We start from the raw sequence: 24,043 nt of genomic DNA on the forward strand, positions 1-24,043 counted from the left end.
TAGGACGATACTAGGCTAATGGTCTGGAGCCCTTATAAAGCCTAGCCAAGAATATCGCCCATGTTCCCACAAAGTCAGCAGTTGTTTCCTCTGTCCAGCAGGGACACAGGTGGGATCCCAGGGGTGTATTTTCTCTTTCCCATCCAGTTGTCCAGGTTCCTCTTAAAATGGCTAGAGAAGTCCTCTGTTTGACATGGAGAGGGTGTCTATTCCACAGAAGGGGGAGTCTTCGGGACACAAATCTATCCCACCAACAAGTTCTATTAATGTCACAGACCAGGTCGAGGCCTTGCATGTGGGTTGCGCAAGTAGAGTTTGACTTACAGATATGCAGCAACTCCATCAAGACTGGGTCTGTGATGGTCTTGCATGCCAGACACAGGTCACATCTGAGCAATCTATACAAGACTGAGTAGAGGGACAGGGCTTTTAGGCTATCTGTATAGTAGAGGTGTTTGAAACCCTGCATTTTCCCAGTCAGAAACCTCTGTGGTCTCTTCAGCTGCTGCATGTGCTTGGGAAGGTACATGCTGAAGGGGGCATTGTACTCAATAATATGTCTAAGTGAGGCATTCAGGGATGTTATGACCTCCTTGTTCCTGGATGAAATACCCTTACTTATGAGGTGGGCCATGTAGAAAGCCTTCCATACAGTGGAGGCAACATGGTGATCAAATGTAAGGTTGCTATCAACTTGGGTACCCAAGTCACTCACGACTGATTGCCTGCTTAGTATGTTGTTATTAATGTGATAATTAGTGGGGTTGCCATTTTCCCCAAAGGGGATAATGATGCATTTCTTGGCATTCAGTCTGAGTCCATGCTTCTGGTACCAGTCATTAGTTTGGGTAAGGCACTCTTGGAGAATGTTCACATCACTAAGGGAATTTAAGACAGCACCCAGCTTGCAGTCATCTGCAAACTTGATCAGCCACAGACCACTGGTTTAGGCTTGCACCTCTGAAAAGTATATCCCAAACAGTAGAGGCCCCAAGACCGATCCTTTGGGTACACCACTTGTTACGGGTCTACTACTAGAGGTGGCTTCCCCTATTTTGACTGAGTGGTTTCTGTCAGTGAGCCAGTTAGCTACCCATTTGGTAACATACGGGTTGATGCCTAGCTGAGAGAGTTTATCTATTATGCCCAAGTGGAGAATAGTGTCAAAGGCTTTGGCTAGGTCAAGGTAGGGGGTGTGCACCATCTTCCCCCTGTACATGGCTTTGGTGACTGTTTTGAAGAAGCCAGCCAAGTTTAACAGGCATGATCTCCCTTTGACAAAACCAAACTGTGTGGGGTCGAGCATTTGGAGGTTGCCAATGTCATTGTTTGCTAGGTTCATGATAATATATTCCATGGCCTTGCAGATCAGGCTAGTTAGGCTGATGGGCCTATAATTCCCTGGGTCAGTGGATGCTCCACCTTTGTGTAGAGAGAAGACAGTGGCTGTCCTCTATTCAGCTCCATTAAGCTTTGATAATCAATTGATATATCAGGCAACATTACCAGATAGAAGTTAGTACATTTATATGACACACATTAAATGCTCAGTGTGCAAAAACATATTAAGGAAACCTAACATTTAGGCCTGTATTTTGATGTTGTTCTTCTTTCAGCTTTTCCTGGTTAGGAGTCGCCACAGCGGAACTCCGGTCCGCTAACGATTGGCAGTAGATTTTTACGGTGACAAGATGCCAGCTTGAAGCCCAACCTTCAACGAAGGCACGCCCATTTAAGCATATCTTTTGAACACCACTCAACTGCAGGGAGGACATGCAGACTCCACACAGAAGGCGCTCCAGCCAAGAATCGAATGGGAGAACCTCTTGCTGTGAGGCGACAACGCTACCGCTGCACCACCGTGGCTTCCTTAGGCCTGTATTTTGTAGCTTATCTAAATCTCAGCTTCTTAACCACTATGCTATATTTCACTGCTCTTAATGTAATTTTCACAGCTCAGGTTCTCTAACAGATCCATCAACCTACTTGAAAGCAATACATCAGAAATCTTTAGATGTATATCTGATCCATACTCCTCCAGTGAGCTAGGAGTATGTCTGTTAGCATCTAACAGATCTTTTCATGATTGAAGGGAACTACCCTAAGGATTAGTTAATTTTGTAGTAATTTCCCAAGTATTGTATCTATTAATTTCTATGGTTATTATTATTGTTGTTTCCAAATGCTTTCAGACAAGTGTCTTGAGAGTTCTCCACAGCTGCCTTAATATCAATCAGTAACAGAACCCCCCGCTCAGTATTTGGGGTTTAATAACTGAAGTGGTCATTAAACATTCAAATCATCCATTAGTGAATCTGAAGGAAATATTTCCAGTAGTACACAAAACAATTCTTTATAATTTCATTGAAGTGGTTCAAAAATATGTTTCTGCACTGCACTTTTTTCTGCAGATGATGGTGCACAAATTAAAAGTTAAAACAGGAAAACAAAAAAACGCAGTTTTATATTATACTTGTACAATTTAGCTCACCTATTTAAATGACAAACTAACAGCTCATTCATTCATTCCATTCATGTTTTACTTTCTTCCCTACACATTCCAGTTGACCTTTGACTTATGATTCTGAACATGCTTAATCAGAGCACTGTTGCTGTCCCCACCTGCAAAAATCCTGCTTAACTATTGAAAGTTTATACACCATTTCTGTGAAAATACTTTCCACCTCCAGAGGGCACTGAAGAGCTTAGCCAAGATGACAGTGTAGGCCCAAATTACTGGACAAGTCCTGCAGAAATCTGAATAAAAACAGTGATTCGAGGGAGAAAAAGCAACCCAGAAGGAAAGAAGAATAAGTACAAAACGAGGAACTGATTGCTACTTTTAGAACTGCAAATAAGGAGGAGCAACTGTACATTTTCTTTTAAAAGGTAATCGGTATAGAGCAAGACATCACCTCCTTGAAATAATTGAAATAACAGTTGAAAGGCTGCACGAGAAGTTGCAAGATCTGGAGGGAGATAAAGCAGCAATTTAAGCTAAGCTGCAGGAACAGATTTATAGAAAGAATACATGAACTAAAACAGACATAATAAAAAACAGGTTAAAAATGATGGATGATCTTGAGAATCACTCGAGTAACATCAGGATAACTGGAATACAAGAGACAGTGAAACTTGAGCAATTTATAATACAGCTATTACATAATAGATATCTGATACAAGGAAATCAACGTGAGCAGTGGTGAACTTCAGCAATTTGTAATGCAGCCGTTACATATGGTGTGTATGATGTGTTATGAGGTGATTCTGCAGCAGCCTGAACAACAGGTATATCTGATTTAAAACACAGGACAGAAAAGTTTGGATAATTGGATTCTGTCCTGTGTTTTAAATCAGATATACCTATTGCTCAGGCTACTGCAGAGAGACTGACCTACTGCCAGCTGTGATATCGAGTTTCTCCTCTTCGATAACCACATTGCCACAACAGTCAGGAAATCCTTCCATGTGGCACAGCTCATCATTAAGGGCTTTTCATCCAGAAAAAAGGAGGTCATTCTCCCACTGTACTCATCCCTCATTAGACCCATTATAGAGTACAAAGCCCCATTTGGTATGTACCTCAAAAGACATCTGCAACAACTGGAAAGGCCACAGAAATACCTCACTAAAAGAGTAATAGCTGGCGAATTGTTATAGCTAGGTTGTATAGGCCCTAGGGCCGATAGCCTAGTACCAACCTATGTACCTATGAAATGATGTGTCATGTGTGTATGAGGTGACAAATTATGGGTGATGTAGTCAAATTAGGTTGGGGGGAGAGAAAGGAGCATGCCTTTAGACAAGCAATATATTTTTCATAACTAATTATTGTAGTAAAATAAATTGCAGTAAACATAAATTTAATGACCAAGTCTTAAAAAAAAAAAAATAAGTAATCATTATCGATGTAACAACTGGGAGGACATGAAAAGGAATGTATGGGGAAATAAAAGGAAAAGTAAACAACAACCCAAAGGTAAATATGAAATAAAGGAACAGTGGTGGCTAAGCAGCATAGTAAACAGCTGTAAAACTGCAACCCCCCCCCCAAAAAAAAAAAAACAATTGGACTATTATATAATGAAGCTGGAGCACCAGAATTAGTGAGCAATAAACTAATGAGCAACAGCGGGAATGTGAAACCAAAGAACAGGAATGCTGTAATATAAAAAAAGCATTTCATCAGTAATGAGTTTGCATGCAAGGGCCAAAAGGCAGGTATCCAGATGCTGGGGTAGGGGGTTCAGAATGTAAGCAGCTGGCAAGAGAACACAGTGTTCAGCTCAAAGGGTAGGCCCAGAGAAAGGATTACTCTGGATGGCAGCAATTTTGAAAGGAAGGAGGGATGGACAAATACAGCAGGGAAAATACAGTTAATTATGTGAAACACTGGGGCTTCTTCAAATCAGATGAAAGAGAATACAGAAAAAGTTGAACAGGATACAGGGAAGATATTGTCCTATAACAACAAACAAAAGTGAAAACTAGAGATGAGGCGAAGATACTGTGTTATGACTACCCAAAGGGAGAAATAGACAGCAAGGCAGGGAACGAAAAGAGGGGTTAGCAACTGTATTTTGTAGAATGCTTTAGACAACCTCAGAGAATGTGATAAAAAGTGAGACAGGCCGATTAATCATCTGGCAGGGAAGATGGAAGGTACACACTGGACAGTAGGAAACATATATGCACTAGACAGGGATGAAGAAAGATTCTACGATAACTTTTTTATCAACTGCTCATCGACATGAAGAGATGGACTAGAGATAATAGAAGACTACAGTGTCATGATAGAACCAAGAATTAACCCAAAGAGTGAAAAAGGAAGGATGCTTTACATATGAAGAGAAAGGTATCCAAATGAGAAAGAATACACCTTCGCAAGAAACATTTTGATACAGGCAAGTAGGTTAGACAGATTCACAGGGAAGGAAACTGTAATGTAAATAATGGAAGAGATCCAAATATCACATCTTGAAGAAGTGAGATTTAAGGTTAGCCTGCAAGAAGTGAAAACAATGAGAAGGTGCTGGAGATAGACTAGCTATAAGTCAAGTCAGACAGAGGACAAAGAAATATCGCAAGCACTAATAAAGGAGTCAACACAAGACAAAATGAAACACAGGGACAAACAGGAAGAACCTGGGCGGGATGAGATCAGGGTCACTTTTGGGGGAAACTAATGACTGCAGAAGAAATGAAGAGTAGGAAAGAAGGAAGGGAGATGAAGGAACCCGAAAGAAAGAGAGAGAGAGAGAGAGAGAGACAAAGAGAGAGATAGATGTGGCACTGTAGGAAGCTGGAAGTAATGAATGTAGAAGGGAAGCATACAGAGCAGAGAAAAACCAACAAGAATGGAACTGGGGATTAAAATTATTATGGGGCAGGAAACTCAACTGGTACTAGACAGACTATTGGTGGATAGTGGAGGATAAACAAGGGAAGACAAGTAGCCAACAAATACAAGAAGAAACAGGAAGAGAGAGAGCTCCAGAGGATAGGGAAAGGAGATGGAGACTACTTAGAAGATGACAAGCTAATTAGGGAATAATTCAAGGATAATTATAAGGAGATTTACAAACAACAGGAAGGGGTAGAAGTCTCAGAATGGAAATGGAGAAAGAATGTAGAGGGATATATAATGTGGGATGAACAAAGGTACAAGCTGAATACAAAGGTGGCAAGATATAAGATAAGGAAAACCATATACAAGATGAAAGAGAGAAAAGTTGGATGGTCAGATGGACTCCCCCTACAGTTCTACAGGTGGGGAGGGGAGAAAATGAAGAAGGTCCTAGAGGAGCAATAAAGATGAATACAGAACAAAGGCAAAATATGTAAAAGCATGAAAAGGGCAAGTATAACTGTGATACCCAAAGGAAGAAGACAAATGGAGGACATAGGATAGTGTACACCTATCTCTTTGATTAATAAATATATTAACATGTTGGCAAAAGTATTGGCAGGTAGATTGAATGAAGTATTGCCATCAGTACAGGCAGGGCAGAATGGCTTTGTGAAGAAAAGAAAGCAGAAAAAAAATTATTGGACCTGCTGGAATTTATCAGAAGGAGGAAAAGAAGCAGAAGAGAAAGGTGGTGTTGTGCTCTTTGACCTGTAGAAGGCCTTTAATATGGTGAGGTAAGAATTTCTATGAAAGATACCTCAGCAAAAGCATGGAGGGGGAAGGTTCATACATGGAATGCAGCTCATATAGCAAGACCCAGAAAATGAAATACTCATAACTGTAGGAGTATCTGAGAAGACGAGGAAAGAGACAGGGACCAGACAGTGGTACCCACTATCCCCTTTCTTGTTCATGCTTGTGATCAAGAAACTGGCAGTGGAAGTTAGACACAATTTAGCAATGCCTAAAGAAAAGGAAGGGAGAAAATCTTAGTTTGTGTTACATGCAGATGATTGCATGTTAATATTAGTGGATGTGGCTACAGCCATGGGAACAATAAGACAGACATTTGAAAAGAAAAGAAGTGTTTTAACTCAGGTACAGTAACAAAAAGACAGCAGTTATAAGATCAGAAAAAAGGAAGGAATGGGAAAAGGTGGAAAAGGTGTGATAAAAGAGGTTGAATTTCCCAAGTGTGTTGGGAACATGGTCACAGGGACAGGGGGCTTGAAGACTTGTACATTGATTAAGAGAATTACTTTAGCAAAGATAATAATACTACCAGTAATCTTCTACCTATTTCACAATATACAAGTCATAGAGGACTGGGTCAGTAAAGGAAAGAGTAAAAGAGTGAGCAGGGAAAAAATGAGAATGAATATGAAAAGCAGGGGTGCTTGGGTCTCACTTATATCTCAGCATGTGCAGTGACATGTAACATCACTCACTGGGTAGATCCAGATGAGAAGGAATTGAAGTAAAACACAGTAAGGGAGAGGGTGGCATGCAGAAGCTTATTAAAGGACATGAATGAAGCAGCACTAAGTCAACTGAGGTGCATAAAATGGAGTGTAGGGAATCCAAAAACAACTTTGGGGAAAAGAATAAAGAGGTCAAAGACAGGGAAGAAAAATAAAGAAATCTGTAGCTGAAGTGGAATAGCTCAAGAGAAAAGGATGGCAGGGAAAGATTTAAAACAATGGAGGTGTTAATACAGAAATGCAAATGACCAGAGGCCCAGTTTTGGAACTACTTGATTCTCAGGGAGACCTGAAAAACAAATACAGAGAGAGCAACAGAAGAAAGGGGCAGACAGGGAGGGAAGGAGGCGAAGAGAAGAGAAGAGAAGAGAAGAGAAGAGAAGAGAAGAGAAGAGAAGAGAAGAGAAGAGAAGAGAAGAGGGGAGGGGAGAAGAGAAGAGAGTATCCTTTAGGAAATAAAGGAGGCCAATGAAGCAAAGGGCCAAATAGATCTATGAAGCATTAAGTGAAAGAAGAGACAAGGTCAAAGAAGAGAGAATGAGAAATAACTGAGGAAGGGAGGAAAGATGGAAGCATGTTGCGGCATATTGGCAGAAGACAATACAGGCAGTAAGACACATGGTGAAAGTAAACTGAGTTGGTGATGAAATCCTGAGAATACAGAACAGGTTGTATCAAACCCCCAGGAGATTGGTAAATGAAAGCAGAAAGGGGGATAATAAATGCTGGAGGTGTCAGAAGGAAGTCACTAGAATAATGTATATGTTCTAGGATTGTTGCTAGGCACAAAAAGTGTGGAACCAGGCACATTCAATTTGGGGAGGTATTTTTCAAAAGGAAGCAAAGCATACTTGGGATTTCTGTATACGGGGTATTGGGGCATAAAGGAAGAGGACATCTGTAAAGAAAGAGAAAGGATCACTTTCAGGCCACTGAATGCTGAAGTTAACCATTATCAAATGTGAATGGGACAAAATCTATACAAGATTAAGAATTACAAAAGAGGTTACTGGACATGGAAGAAGACATTAGAAACTGACTAGAAGGAAGAAAGGAGAGAAGGGTAAATGAAAAGGCAATAGAAAGAGGTATTAATACACTACAAGAGTGAGAATCATACCATGAGGAAGGAAAGGGTGAATCCAAAGAAAAACTATGTGGGGGAGGAAAGGGATAAGGTAGGATATAAAGCAGCCAACCACTGATCAGATATGGTGTACTATCTCACCTCCAACTGTCCAGATATCTGTAGAATGTCAAGATTTATGCCTCATATTTTTGATCTGTTCTTCATAAGATTTGTGGTTTTATGAAAAATCATTGCGGGATTAAGTCATCAGATACTGACCGACATTTAAATTTCAGACTGTATATCATTCAGAAAATACACATCAATGCAAGACCTATTATTCTAGGAGCTTTCTAAATTTATAAATGCAATATTTAAAATTTGTCCCTATTTTTGGGCCTTTGTCCCCCATTAGGTTTGCTTTTGTCCAGATTTCTTCTGCTAAGAGGTTGAGAGGTATGTGTACCTTGTATGAGGACTGTGTCTGCATGTGAATGTAATACGCTGTAGGGAGTTAACTTAAGCTGTCAAATGTAAACACGAGTTTTGGGCTGTGTCCAATGAAAGATCTAAGTTGGACTATGGTTAAAGATTTAAAAGAAAATGGGACAGCTGCTTGTAAGGAAAAGTGCTCCGTACATGGAGATTGCACTATAGAGGTAATATGGAAATGTGGTTGTGCAGCAAAGTTTGACTACATAAAACTACTTTCCACAACTATCCTGCATTTGTCCATCTCCTCTCCAATTCTAAGTACTCCTCAGCTTTGACACACTTTTCTTCTTCTTTTGTAGCTAGCTACCATTTTAAGTAATGTTTCTCATTTCTGTTATTGAGATTTAAATATGCATCTCACGTTATCCTATACCATTTATTGGTTATTACTGTCACTAATAATAGCATCAATGCTATATTTCTTTTAACTGAACCTTTAAACAGAGCACCTACACTTTAGCCAACAGATGGCACAAGGAGGTTGACACTAACTGTGTTCGAAGTATTTCTGATATTAATCACTATTTACTTTGAATGCAATGTGGAGATTCAGTACATCTTGAATGCCAAGTAGCCCATAAAGCAATGTCAAGCTGGCCTGCAGTGTTGCATAGTTCTTTTCACAACCATTATGCAGTGCATACTGGGAAGTGTTCCTCCAAGAAATGTAAACTGTTATTATAATATACCACGAAAGAGTTTATTAGTACAGTAATCATCATGGAAATTTAGGTAGGAATTTTTTTCCCCAAAATTAACACTATATTTCAAAATAGGTCTAGGATATCCATTCACTGACCTTTTGTTCAGTTTGTATGTTTAATCAAAAAGAGATGATCAAACACAAAACTTGAATTTGTATTTTCTGTATGGAACAAGCACCCCATACCTTCCCTGTAGGGTGGCTTCACCACCTATACCCCCTTTTCTTATAAAATTGATACTGAGGTCACAATACATACCTACATAAAAAAATCCTCTGTCTTCTGTATTTTCTAATGAAACTTAGAAGTAGAAATCAAGTATGAAACTGTTTTATCATTTTTATTAACTGGAATATTTAATGTTAGTCTAAATGATTAAAGTATGAAAGCCTAAAAATTATTGAACTAAACTTTCATTTTAGTATTCTGATGGCCATTTTTCTAAATTTAACATCCCTTACCCTTGTGTTAGCAACTTGCTATAAATGCAGCAAAAAAAGAATCTCATTTAATGCAGTAAAACATCCTACTGCTAATTAGCTGGTGATCTTATACTGTATGACATTGCTTCCACACCAGTGTAACATGTCCTGATATGTCAAAGATATATATACAGAGGAACTCTAATATTAGAATGCAAGCAATCTGGCTTCCCTAAATAAATATGCATTAGTAATGCCAGTAACTGAGCAGGGTATAAAATTACCCCTGATGAATGAAAAATAAAAGGCTGTACCATTTTCCTCAGCTTTTTTTTCATACTCAGACAGAATCTAATGCACACCACAATGATATTGCAAAAAAAGGCTCAAATCTAGACACTGATAAACACACGTTATGGGAGTAACAACCCTTGTTTCTCTATGGCACAGTGTCCCATGCCACTCTGTTTACTATGGGCTCATATTCTAAGGACAGACATATTCTGGTTAATGATGTACTTAATGAAACTGAATGATGTCATTTGTATGTGTCTGAGTCAAAGTGAATTCAAATAAAAAAAATATTAAAATACACTAATCAGTATCACAGATTCATGGGACATGGTTAAAGTATTGGCTCAATAAATGTTTTTTGGAGGAGTAACAGTGCTGCTACATATCTCAAAGCATGTGACATTAAAATGAGATGCTTTATATCTGTTGAAAGCAGCTTGTCAGGGTAATAAGAAAAGTATCACAACTTTGGTAAAAAATAATGGAATCTCCTCAACTATCTAGTTATTTTTCCTTGGATCACAGTGGATTATTCAAAGAAATTTTAGTAAAAAAGAAAAAAGCTACTATGGATCAAGCATGTCTAATAAATTAAGAAAAGTAATTAAATGCACAGACATTAACAATAAAACTAATGATTGTAACTTTAACAGATTGATTACTTTGTACAACTGATTTACCAAGACTACACAAAAAGACACATTTAATTATCCACAGATATTTACACGTGGATTAGTTTAGGAGTTGGGTAGACAAAAGCCAGTTATGTCAAGTAATTTATTTTCCATCATATCGTAATATATTCAAGTGATTATTGTAAGGGTCATTCTATGCTTAACAAAAAAAAAAACTAACAGCATAGTGTTTACCCATAAGATACAAATTTTTTATGCTAGTATCTATGTACATCAAAAATAATTTCTTATTTCTAAACTATATAGAGTACAAAAATAGTAAATAAAATAATTTTGGAAGCAATTGAAGAGTTTATTAGTACAGTAGTAATCCTTGTGGAAATTAAGATAGGGGGATTTACTTTTCAAAATGAACAGTATATTTCAGAACAGATCAAAATCTATTCTCTGACCTTTGGGCTGATTTCTATGTTTAATCAAAAACAGCTGATCGAACTCAAAACTTGAATTTGTATTTTCTGTATGGAGCAAAGACCCCATACCTTCCATTTTAGGGGGGTGCACCACCTGTAAACTTTTTCCCTGTATTATCAATATTGAGGTCCCTGTACCTCTGGTAAGGAGTGACTGTGTAATGTCAGACAGTTGTGTGTTGTCATACAGGTAGACATTATTGCACTAGTTGCTAATATAATTTTTACTCTGTCTTTATGTTGATAAAAAAGTGATGGCAAAATCTACAAATTGCTGACATAAAGGGACACAAAGTGTTTCCACTTGAAAGTTTCTCTGGCTATTGCTGGTGTCTTTTTTAATATTATATATTTCCTATCATTATTCTGTTTAACTTTTCCAATCATGTTGAAATCTTTCCCAAGCATCTTTCTATTATTGCTATGTTCCACATTTCTATTTCCTTAATGTAAACTGCTTTTCACTCACGTTTTGCTTCTCTTCTTCTAAGAAAATTTACCAACAAGCTCTGGAGGACATCCGTCTGCTTCACATTCAATAATCTGATCACTGAGATACTTTAAAAGTTCAGTAGCAGATTAACAAGTGATCTCATGTAAGCAAGTGGGTGATATGACATTTTTTGCCACAGTGATGCGCAGAGACAATGAAGTCCCTAAGGGAAAGCTCCGATACTTGATTAGAATATCACATTCTATATGCATCCCCTGCATCCATGTAGTAGTTATACAGAAGTTGCTGCATGACACTTTGGTGAGATGCTGAATTTGAAAGAAGCGGAGTAACAAATTCTGTTATACAGTTGAGGAGCTGTAATTTTATTTTAAAAGAGGCCGCTTGTGATTATGTAGGGAATAATATTCAGAATGCTACTGTGTATAAAGCAGCCACATACAGTTTGTGTAGCAGTATGAAAACTACAAGAACAACAAGTAAATCCTTTGAAACTAACTACTGCAAGCCAAAATTTTTACAAGTCATGTTTCAATGTTATTGAACTGCTGCATAGGGATCATTTATTAAATTAAGTGTGTTTACTTATCAGTTCATTATGAAGTTGCTGGGTAGATATCCTAGATAAGGAATACCTGTTTCAGGTACAGACTGAGAATCTACAAAGCAAAGAATTAAGTTACAAGGAAATATCATAGTTCCATAGCACAATCATAAAAGTAATTTCATTGGTAGCAGGCAAAAAAGAGCAGTGAAGTTTAAGCTACAAAAGTATATAACCTCAATGTATCCTATGGTTATATAATAGCAGTCAATCTCTAAATATTATAAGCTTAAAAACAATGCATTTTGTTTTAAGAAATATGTTTTACATGAGGGATGTTGGTAAAGACTATGCCCATCATCTTCTAGTTTTGAAATAATTGCAAGGGATGTTTAAAAATCATATGCTATGTAACTAATTGCAATAGAATACTGTCACCATTGGGGAACTAGCCAGACCAATATCAGATCCAAACTATTACCAGCACAAACCAGAGCTTTTAAATGAGCATCAGCTTCTTCTGTTGCATAAAGTAAGCACAGAGAAGGATATTTCTGTGTTTTGTGGGGACTACTTTTCCAGCAAATCCAGTTACAGAGTTCAAGGCATGTTAGTAATGTCACAGTCAAACACTACAGAGTGGTGGCATCAGCAAACACAAGTTTAAAACAGACCACAGAAACACACATGAAAATAAAAAGTTGACACTGCCATGTAATAAATGCAAACAGTATTCAAACCAGAAACCCAAGCAGTAGTAGTCCTATGCTCAGCAAGAGGACACAACTAAACCAGTTTTAGATACAAAATTGCCACTGTACAAAATAAAGGCTTTTAAATCAGTACTTATGTGCACTGCTATATAACCAAAGGCAATATAAAACAGAAAGAACAGCAGCAACAGTTGTACCCCCTACTGTCACCAAGGAAAATGAGCTAGAACAACTTTAGATGAAAAATTAGTTCAGAATGAGGGCTTTGCTTCCTATACCCTCTTACCTGAAGAAATTGCATTAAAGGCTGCACATAATCTGGGGAAATGCAATCAGGTTTGACAAGATGTACACACTCCTGTCCCTCTCCAGACATAAGACAGTTTTGAAAACCAGAAAGTAGAAATACTCAGATACTCAGTGGTCCCATGGCAAAGAGAGATAAACACTTACTGTGGTCCAGATTATCTTTGTTCAGTTAGCAGAACAGGCACTGGATGGGCCTCATGGGGTGATAGGAGTGAGGTGCCCATATCAGCTCGCCCATCCTTGGAGTAGGGAGGCAACCTAGACTTATGGCAATATAGCAGCATTAAAAGCCTGGTAGGGCTGTGTGCTGCAAGTAGGTATACTGCTTAGTTGGTGATTGCACATATGTGGAAGTTCCCACGCACCTACTGATGCAGCAAATACACCAGTCTCGCAATGGCTTCTATAGGTAGGTAGTGTGTATTAGGATACCCTTCCCAGCACCACTGTGACAATGCAGCAGTGTCCTTGATCTCCTCACTGGACCATATGAGAGCTGGGATAAGCTAATGGATGGCTGGGGTAGGTCTGGGTTGGTCTGGTAGGTCTGGTGAATTAGGAGAGAAGCTGGTGGCATCTGGTGGTCAGTTGTAGGGTGGAGGGAGGAAGAAAAAGTATAAACAGTCATCTGATGGCATTTTCAGATTATTGTTAGCTTCTTCCTGGAAACGACATCTTAAACAAGTTAGTCAGTTAGTATCACAAAGAAATATTAGCATTGTTGGACAGAGTATGATTCCATTAACAAATCTGTTTCTAATAGAACATCTTTAGTAATTATCTTTTTGAGTTTATGAACTACACTGATCAATATAAAGTAAAACAGAGAATGACTTATACTAGATGCATTGAAGGTCCAGTGTTTCACATAGGCAATACCTTGTGTTACAGGTTTATGAAATGAGTTTCATTATGAGAAGCAAGGCCACAAGTCATAACTGAGTTCCTTAATTTTACAATACAAGATACCACACAAAGTGCATTCAACAAAATAGACCCCTGCATACTCCATTTATTTGTCCCCCCCCCTCTCTCTCTCTCTTTCTAGTTTGAATCATTCTTTCCCTGTCATTTCATTGGTATGTAGTAAATGAATGGTCTGTTGATTAGAGTGTTTTGTAGTTTTACATTGTATTATGGGTGTTTTTGGTAGTGTCAATTATTTATTTATTTAGTTATTCATTGCTTTGGAATTAGTTCAGTAGTGTGGTGAAAGTTATGCTGAGATTTGCTAATTTTATCATTTTATTATTTTAACTAGTATAGTTTTTTTACACTCTGGCCTAGTGTGCCAGCTAGCTGATTGAATAATTGTGGTTCATGTTTTATATTGCTTTTTATTCTTTTCATTTTAATTAAGTTAAATTTTTATTTCTAGGAGTTTGCTGTAGGTAGGAATTGTTGATTTGGGGATGTGAAGCACATATGTGCATGTGTGTGTATTTTATTTATTTCACATTTGTTAACCGGGAAAGTCCGACTTAGAACAAAGCCAATTTTTAGTGGAGGCCCAGGGAAAAACACTCTAGATACATGTCTTTGTACATGGGAGGAAACTGGAGCACCCAGAGGAAACCCACACGAAGGCAGGGAGAACATGCAGACTCCACACAGAAGGCACCCCAGCCGAGAATCGAACCAGAGAACCTCTGACTGTGAGGTGACAATGCTACTGCTGCACCACTGAGCCGTCTGTATATAAATATATAAAATTACCAATAAGTGTTGGAGGCACAGCACCTCACATGGGTGGTGCAGGGGGGCTTGCCTCCCTGCAAAAATGTTTTGCTTTCTGATCCTTTGTGAATTAATGTTTACAACTGATTTTACGGTTTCGATGTAAAGTAGCCGATCAAGGATTGTCCAATTTCTTGTTTCAATGGAAGGTTATATATACATACATATATATATATATATATATATATATATATATATATATATATATGGATACGATGGATACACAGATTTTCTCAGATACTTTTTAGTGGTCCTTGTCAGGATAAATATTAATTGGTAACATACTGGGTCATCCTAGGACTTGTCATTTTTCTTACGCTGGCTAAGGTAGAGGACATACTTGATAACACCATACAAGAAAACTCTTCATTTTATTTTGTATTGAAAATAAAACATTCAGAAGTGTTTATTCTGGACAAAATGTAGAAGAGACTGCTAATGGAGGCTTTTACATCATTGTAAGTACAAGCCTTTATGGAAGTTACTGTTCATTGCTATCACATACTGTGGTAAGCTATGATGATTGTTAGAAGCCCAAACACCTAAAGGTTCTGTTATGTGAACTGTCATGCAAATACTGTTCCATTCATTCTGTATCACTACATTTGTAAGTATTTGAACTGCTTACATTTAATTTTATATTTATTTTACAGATGTTATCCTCAGCCATTAACTGATTAAACCATAATATATTTTATTTGCACAATACAAAATCATTAAAAATTCTGATGTAGCAGCAAGAGGGATTATTGTTTTAGACTATTCAGAAAAAAATGCCATTGTTTAGTACTTGTGGATAAAAATTATTTTTCCTGCAAAGTACAGGCATGCTGTTAGTTTACAGCTGCTGACAGTCTGGAGTAGAAAACGTCTTGACCTTGAAAACCGTACCCTGTTTCATATGAAGAAAACTGCACATTTACTAAGTTAGTGTTAATTTTTATTTGGCAAAAACTGCTATGCTGTGAGGAGACTCCCTTCATTTTAAATTTGTGGAAAACCAGCCTGTGGACCACTATACTGAAGTGCAGAGTCTGCCAGGCATGACTTCCTTTGGGCATGGTGGATTTAAATGCATTTACATTTGAAGGAGATGTTTCTATTCCATTTACAAAAAATGTTTTTCACCTACGTTATTTCTCAGAATTCATAAAAGAAAAAATAGGCAAAAGCAGAATGAGATGCATTTTCATTCAGTACAAAATGATATATGACAAGGGTTTTAGATGGTGAGATGCTTCATGCCTGTCAAATACATCTTTGATTTGAAAACAAGACAAATGTAGATTAGCTTAGTATTCACTCTGGTCCAGGAAAGGAAGGACTTCACATTTAATGGCTTAATCATCAAGGCCTATAGAGAGGGAACTTACAGTATTTGCATGCTTCAGAAGTATTAATTATGTTTCCTTCACAGACAAAAATAGGACTTTATTTCAGGAACTGAGAAACTGTTTATTTTTCTGTTAACTTTGCAATCACATTTCTCTGAAGGATAAACTTACATAACCAGCACTGCTGGAGATTGTGTTAAAGGAGACTGACAAATTAAATTAAGTTGCCAAACATTAAAGATGAATCTGCACTTTGAAAACCTAAAGATGTTTTGTTATTATTTCTAAACAAAGTGGACTAATCAGAACACACACTGAATTAAATTATTTATTTTTTGAAAACTAGAGGCCATGTCTGCATGTACTGTACTGATATCAGAGGTTTAAATATCCAGAAATCTATACCCAGATTTGTAAATATATATTAAATAGTGACTCCTGTTTAGTCTACTATAAATCATGCCCTTCTAATGGTATTATAAGGCCTGGAAGCACAAGGGCTGAGGTCTCAGTATTCTTGCAAAACACATATACTTCATATAGCAAACATCAGCAAAGTGTTCATGTCCATTGTGCATGCTTACTGAAAGTGTACAATAAGTACTGAGGGAAAAGAATCAGAGGAACCTGCTGAAACAGTAAAGAATTTAGAAGCAAATAGATATTTTTAATAGAATGCTTACATCATTATGTGTTATTTTGTGTTCTTAAAAATAATGTTATCATTTCTCTCCAGTAATGTTATATTATTAAAAAATAGATTTTCCTGTCTGTTTCCTGGTTGCAGGATCATCTCGTGGACCTAGTCCCTTGACTATGGGAGCACAGGACACCCTTCCAGTAGCAGCGGCATTTACAGAAACAGTAAACTCCTATTTTAAAGGGGCAGATCCTAGCAAGTAAGTAAAAGAGTGAGAATTCGGGCTAACAGATGGTGTCATTTATTAGTCATTAATGTTACTGATCAGGAGCTTAAGACTGAAAACAGAAATATAATATACTAAAGATAAGCTGATTCTTTTGTTTGAGGTATTGTTACTCTGTAGATGGTATCCAGTTTTACATCTCCTTCCATTAGGAACATACAGTAACACTTGACTAACTTGTTAACAGTCTACATACACTGTTGCTCATCCTTTCCTGTCATAGATAACAAGCAGGTGAGGTCTTTCGTTTAGATGCATTAATACATAAAAACACATCAGAATGGATAGCAGAATCAAAAAATATAACTAAACTAGTTAACAGATTGACCTTATATGCATACATGCTTACATCTCAACAGCTAACTACAAAATGGCAGTCAGGCTCACACGTGCTCGGTATTGATACACTTGTGCAAGCCCTTGGATAGCTTCTTAAAGGTACATACACACAAATTGATTTATATCTTCCCTCTTAAAAAGATTGCCCTTTGAAAAACAATATTAGAGTTAGACATGCATTAGTATAAACATTAGAAACAAAACCCAATGTTCATTTCCAAGTTGCCTTGTATCTGTTACAGGGTTTAGAGATATGATCATATCTCGTACCATAGCAATCTGGACTAAATTTAGCAACAGGGACAGTCTTTGATGAGCAACTCGTATCAGGAATTTCTGGATTTGTCACAGAAATGGGAATATTTACTGGAACTTCCTCTGGAATTGGAATACCAGACAACTCACTCTGAGATAAAGAGTTTTTTCTCACAGGCTATGTGCTGTGGTATAGGCTCAGACACCAGTATTAAATGCTTCCAATTCCACCTAAACTCTGCTCCTTGTGATCCCACAATGTATGATCTCAACTCTGGTCAAATACTCCTCACAACACCAATCCGATCATAACCATTGGACGTTTGCATTCTTACCACTTCTCCTTCTCGTAATGGATTGAGTGGTTTGCTGGTCTTATTGTAGTAGGACTTCTGTGTTAGGCATATCTTTAGCAGATTTGCTTTCGCTGACCTGTTGTTCTTGACATACTGACTACTGATTGGTAATGTGGTTCTGGTTTGTTTTGACAGAAATCTCTGAGCAGGTGAACCAAGATGTTTATCATGAGGAACATTTCTGAGATTCAAGAGTTTCAGAAAAACATCACTATTATCTCATTTTGATTACTCTAGTAACTGTTTTGTACTTTGCATGTTTTGCCAAACCATTTGACTGCAGGTTCTCAGGCTACTTGTGACATGAGTAAAGTCCCACTCTTCGGCAAATCTTTTGAACTGTTGGCTTGTAAACTGTGTGCCATTGTCAGAAATAACTTTGTGCAGACTACCATATACTCCAAAATGGCACTTCATCTTAGTAATGACAGTACTGGATGCTAGGTTAGGAAGTAAGTTAATCTTTAACTAATTGGATTAAGAGTCTACTAACACCAAATAATATTGACCGTTCCACTCGAAGATGTCAGTGGCTACTGTCGACCAAGGTAGTTGTGGGATCTGGTTTAGCTGAAGTGGTTCCTTCTGTTGATGTGACTTTGTAGTATTACACACAGAACAATATGAAAGTGCTATCTCAATGTCTAGTGACATAGAAGGTCAAAATACTAGCTCTCTCGCCCTTCTTTTGGTAGAATCAGTTACTGGGTGACTACGATGCAATATAGTAATGTACTCTGGTTGCAAGGACTTTGGAACAATTTCTTTCAAAACTTTCATAATGATACCTTTCCAATCAAAATCTCATCTCTGCATGGAAAATAAGGTTGCACTTCTTGAGGTAAACTAGATTGCTTTGATGGCCATCATTGATTGCTAAAATGGTTTATACTCTGTAAAATTGGATCTGTGGATGTGTGATCTCTCAGCTGATCAAGACATGTGGAAGAAACATTTCTCACTTCCATGACTTCTGGGAAATATGGATAATGTATAAGGAAAATAAAGAAGTTTGACTTTCTTGTACACAGGATTGAAATGATACTTTTGCAATTTCAATATTATATGTTGCACTCTGGCCGGAGCTGAATGCATAGGTTTTCTCAAGATAGGGAGTAAAGGTTGGCGGTCTGTTTCAATCTGGATAGGTCTACCATAAACATAATCATGGAACTTTGAACATGCAAACACAGTTGCCAAAAGCTCTTTCTCAATCTGACATACTGCATCTCAGTTTGGGTAAGAGCTCTCGATGCATAGGCAACAGGTTGATCCTCTTGTAGAATGATTGCATCAAGACCAACTATTGAAGCATCACAGGAAAGTGCAACTGGCTTCTGAACATCGTAGTATCTGAGAGTTGGTGGACTAGCAATTCTCTTTTTCGGAACATTAAATACTCTCTGATGTTGCTCTAACCAAGACCATGATACATCTTTACGTGTCAGCTCTCTAAGTGGTGCTGAAAGTTGGCTCAAGTCTGGAATGAACTTGCCTAGATAGTAGATAGTTAACCATGCCAAGAAAATGTTGCAGGGCTTGAACACTGTCTGGAGCAGGCATCTAGAGAATGGCTGTTTGCCTTAAAGGGTCTGGTTGTAGGCCTGAACTAGTAAATAAATGACTAACATCAGTAACTTCTTGTAGCCTGAATTTGCATTTATGTGGATTGAGCTTAAGATTCACTTGATGTGTCCTTTCCAGAACTTTTCTGAGGTTACTGTCATGTTCAGCTTCACCATTGCCTCCTATTAGTATGTCATCTACTATAATAACACAAGGATACTCAGAAAAAATTTGCTCCATTGCACGTTGAAAGACTTCACTTGCAGAATTCATCCCAAATGGCATTCTTAAAAATCTGTACCTGCCAAAAGGAGTACTGAAAGTAGTGAGCAATGAGGATTTCTTGACAAGCTGAATTTGCCAAAATGAACTCTTTATATCTAAGACAGAAAAAACAGTGGCATTTGGCATCAAGGCTACGACTTCTTTGATTGTGTGCATTGGATGATGAGGTCTTTTTAGTGCTTTGTTCAAATCTCATGGATCAATACATATTCTGATGTCATCTGAGCTTTTCTTATGAGCTACCACCATGGAAGAAACCCATTCAGTTGGAGTTGCAGAACCAACAGGACAAATTATGGTTCCCTATTATATTATCAAAGACGCATTCTTTCAATTACGTCTTGATCGAACTTGAAAGCACGAAATGGCAAAATACCAAAACAGCATATAAGCGAATTCTTTCCCTAGGAAAGAAATCGTTTGGCCGCCTTTGTTATTTTGCTGTTTTTGTCAATGTAGTGCGATCTCAGAGTTGGTATATTTAAGTAGGGGGGTGTGGGGGAAACAGTAAGGTTTTAAAGTTTTTTTCTTTTTTCTTTTTTGGAACAGTGATTTTTTTCCCTGGGAAAAATGTTCGGGATTGTAAGCTTTCACTTACATGGTATCGATAAATCAGTGTTCACTTTTTTAAGTGTTCGCTGATTTAATATAAACCCCAAATTACATCTCGTGCACCATTTTATCTAAGTCGGCTTTGACTCTGTCCTGCATGGCTATTGGAACATTTTGAGCTGGCCTGATAACTGGAGTGACATCTGGCTCTAACTTCATGGACAACACAAGTGGAAGTTTGCCTAGTTTGTCTTCAAAAAGATCAGCATAGGTAGAAAAAATGTACTGGGCGAAATTAGAGCAGTGGTCTTTTAAGCTAACTCGGTGGACTTCCTCATCCCATTTTCAAACTGTCTCTGAGCCCTAATAATGACTGGACGTGCCTCTTGACCACATAGAATAACAAGTTGTAGCATCTCCCAGCACAGTAACATGAAAGCACTACTGAGCCTTCAGTCTGAATGTCTTCATCTACATAAGGAACAAGCTTTGCACACCTTGCCAAATCAAGCCTTTCACCATGGCACACTCTAGGCAATGTTTCTGCTGACATAACATTGCAATTGGAACCTGTATCAACTTTTTGAGCCCTATGGGTTTTCCATTTATCGGAACAGTACAAAATACTTCATTCTTTGCCCTTAAATCTATTGCACTAACTGCTTCATAAAGCACTGACACGCCATCAACATAAAGAGTAGGGTTCCAGCTTTCTAATTTATCAACTTGTTTCTTAAAATTTTCCCTCTTAATAAAAGAGTGTGGCATTTTGAAATTATTCCACTTATTGCATGTGTGGCATTGCTGACCAAACGCTAAAGATTTTTTCCCTTTTAGATTCATGACTTCCACCACAGTTACGACAGTTGGCAATGAAATTGGGTTGGGGCCCATGCTTTGAGTTTCCTGACTGACTCTTATGCTTCACTGAGACTGTGCGAACTCTGGAATTTGCTAGAATGTTCTGGGGTTACCAGTGAGTGCTGCAGGGGCTACAGTTGCTGCTATGTGCCTGGCCCTGTTTTTTTTAACCACGCGCTGCATACTAGCAACATAAGCTTTATCACTGTGCCTTCAAGTACACTTGTCATTTGTAAGCATATTTGTGTGCTTTTCTGTGAGCTCATATATCTGACAAATATCAATGGCCTTATTCAAAGTTAAGTCACTGTCATGAAGCAAAATATTTCTCACAGTATCATCTTTCACATACAAGTCTGTCTTTTATCAACTCATCACTTAAATCACCAAATCTGCATGTTTTAGCGTTATTTCTCAAGTCAGTTATATATGCTGTAAAAGTTTCACCAGGCTTTTGATCCTTTGTGTAAAATAAGTACCTTTCATAGGTTCATAGGTGTGTACTAGGCTAATGGCCCTGGAGTCTTTACAAGCCTAGCCCATAGGATTACTGGCATTGTGCCACCCAACCTTAGTTTCTAGTGCCTCTGTCAAGTAGAGCCACTGGCGTGATCCCTGGGGTGAGTTTTCTATTTTCCATCCACTCATCAAGATTTCTCTTGAAGAGAGCCAGTGAGGTGTTCTGCTTGACATGTATGGGAAGTCTATTCCATAGCATGGGCAGTCTCTGGGTTATGAACCTATCCCTCCAGCATGTTTTGTTGATTGTGGTAATGAGGTTGAGGTCTCTGAAGTGTGTGGTGTGGAGGGATTGGGATTTCTTTAGATGTAGAATTTCTAACAGATCTGGATCAGACATGGTTTTGTAAGTCAAGAAGAGATTGCCTCTAAGTAGGCGATATGAGACAGAGAATAGTAGGAGTTTTTTAAGTATGGTCATATAGGACAAGTGTTTAAGGCCTAGGATCCTCTTTGTGAGGTACATTTGCAGACTCTCCAGTTGTTGCACGTGTCTAGTGAGGTACATGCCAAATGGGACATTGTACTCAATGATTGGCCTAATGAGGGAAGAGTAGAGGGAGACAATGACCTCTTTCTTCCTGGATGCAAAACCCTTAGTAATGCGATGTGCCACATAGAAGGACTTTCTGACCACAGTGACAATGTGGTGGTTAAAAGAGAGGTTGCTGTCAACCTGTGTTCCCAGATGTCTTATAATGCCTTCTGTGTCCAGTGGACTACCATCGATGTGGTAATTCAAGGGAACCAGGTTTTTCCCAAAGGGGATGAAGACAAATTTTTTGGCATTGAGCTTAAGGCCATGGTTCTGACACCAGTCGTTAGTCTCATTGAGGCCTTTCTGTAGGATGTCAACATCACTTGGGGAGTTAATAATAGCTCCCAACTTGCAGTCATCTGCAAACTTTGTCAGCCAGAGTCCCTTCATGTTGGCCTGGACTTCAGAAAAGTAGATACCAAACAGGAGAGGACCCAGGACCGAACCCTGTGGGACTCCACTCGTGACTGGTCGGCAGTCTGACTTGGAGTCAGCTACTTTCACACTGTGGGTTCTATCTGTGAGCCAGTTTGTAACCCACCTAGTGATATAGGGGTTGATGCCTAGCTTAGTACGTTTTTCTATGATTCCTGAGTGGGGAATGGTATCAAAGGCCTTGGCCAGAACAAGGTAGGCTGTATGAGCCACCTTACCTTCATCCACAGCTCTGGTGACTGACTCAAAGAAGTCGGCCAAGTTGAGCAGGCATGATCTACCGTTCACAAAACCAAACTGTGTAGGATCCAGAGTTTGGAGATTCCTTCTATCCTTGTTTATTAGATCCATGATGATGATGCATTCCATAGCTTTGCATATCAGACTCGTCAGGCTAATGGAGCGATAGTTCCCGGGATCTGTAGTTGCTCCTCCTTTGTGGAGAGGGATGACTGTAGCAGTGTGCTATTCAGTAGGGACAAAGCCTGAGGTGAGGCTGTGACTGAACAGGGCACACATGTGATGTGCCAGTTCACTCTGTAGTTCATGTAGAACACAGCCAGAGATACTGTCAGGTCCCATAGAAGCTGTATTCTTGGCCTTGGACAGTGCTGTTTTAACCTGTGCAGCAGTAATACTGGGTGCCTGGCAATCTACTGGTATTGTGATTGGTTCTTGGGAGGGAAGAGAGGGGTAAAGTTAGCACTGAATCTGTCCACCAGTATATTTGCAATATCTGTTGGCTCAGTATAGGAGGTACCATTGTGCAGTAGCTCAGAGCAAATCTGGGTATTGCCATGGAAATTCTTTACATAACTATAGAAGGCCTTGTGGTTGTCTTTACTATCTGCTGCAATTCTGTTTTCATAGCTACCTTTAGAGGATTTGGTGAGTAATCTCAACCTTTTGTTGAGGCTGATAAGGGAGTTTTTCCAGTCTTGAGACTTTACCTTATTCCGCATCAGTTTCCTCCTTCTGTTGTAGAGTTTGTTTATGGCAGGGGACCACCAGATTGGCTTCCTTTTTTTGAGGAGAACGTCTTAGTTCTGTTGGGGATGGTGAGATCCATGCATTTGTGTACGTGTTCATACAGTGAATTGGTGTATGATTTGGCGGTCATGCAACTATTCTCCATTTGGATGGGTGCCGTGCAGTTAGCCACCTCTGTTTTTAGGAGCCCAAAGTTAGCTTTGGAGAAGTTTTTCATGGTGGTTATCTTTGTTGGGGGGTGGGAGGGATGTGGATTTGCAAGGTGATTAGCTTGTGATCAGATCTAATCAGGGAGGAGTTGACTACTGGTGTAGAGCAATGGCCGCCCATGTTAGTAATGACCAAGT

General features: G+C 38.6%; 1 protein-coding gene across 10 annotated transcripts in view; it reads left to right on the forward strand.

Annotated features, from left to right (window-relative positions):
* Positions 1-24,043, forward strand: part of SGIP1 (SH3GL interacting endocytic adaptor 1) — a 1,172,197-nt gene that overhangs the window by 832,377 nt on the left and 315,777 nt on the right. For all 10 annotated transcript variants that reach the window (XM_044085575.1, XM_044085576.1, XM_044085579.1 and 7 more), the window contains one exon: positions 16,862-16,973. In XM_044085575.1, coding sequence (XP_043941510.1) covers positions 16,862-16,973 — 112 coding nt within the window. The remainder of the gene's footprint in view (positions 1-16,861; positions 16,974-24,043) is intronic.

The sequence above is a fragment of the Protopterus annectens genome, chromosome 10.part0 (genome assembly GCF_019279795.1).
Source record: "Protopterus annectens isolate FY-2018-M chromosome 10.part0, PAN1.0, whole genome shotgun sequence".
Taxonomy (NCBI): Eukaryota; Metazoa; Chordata; order Ceratodontiformes; family Protopteridae; genus Protopterus; species Protopterus annectens.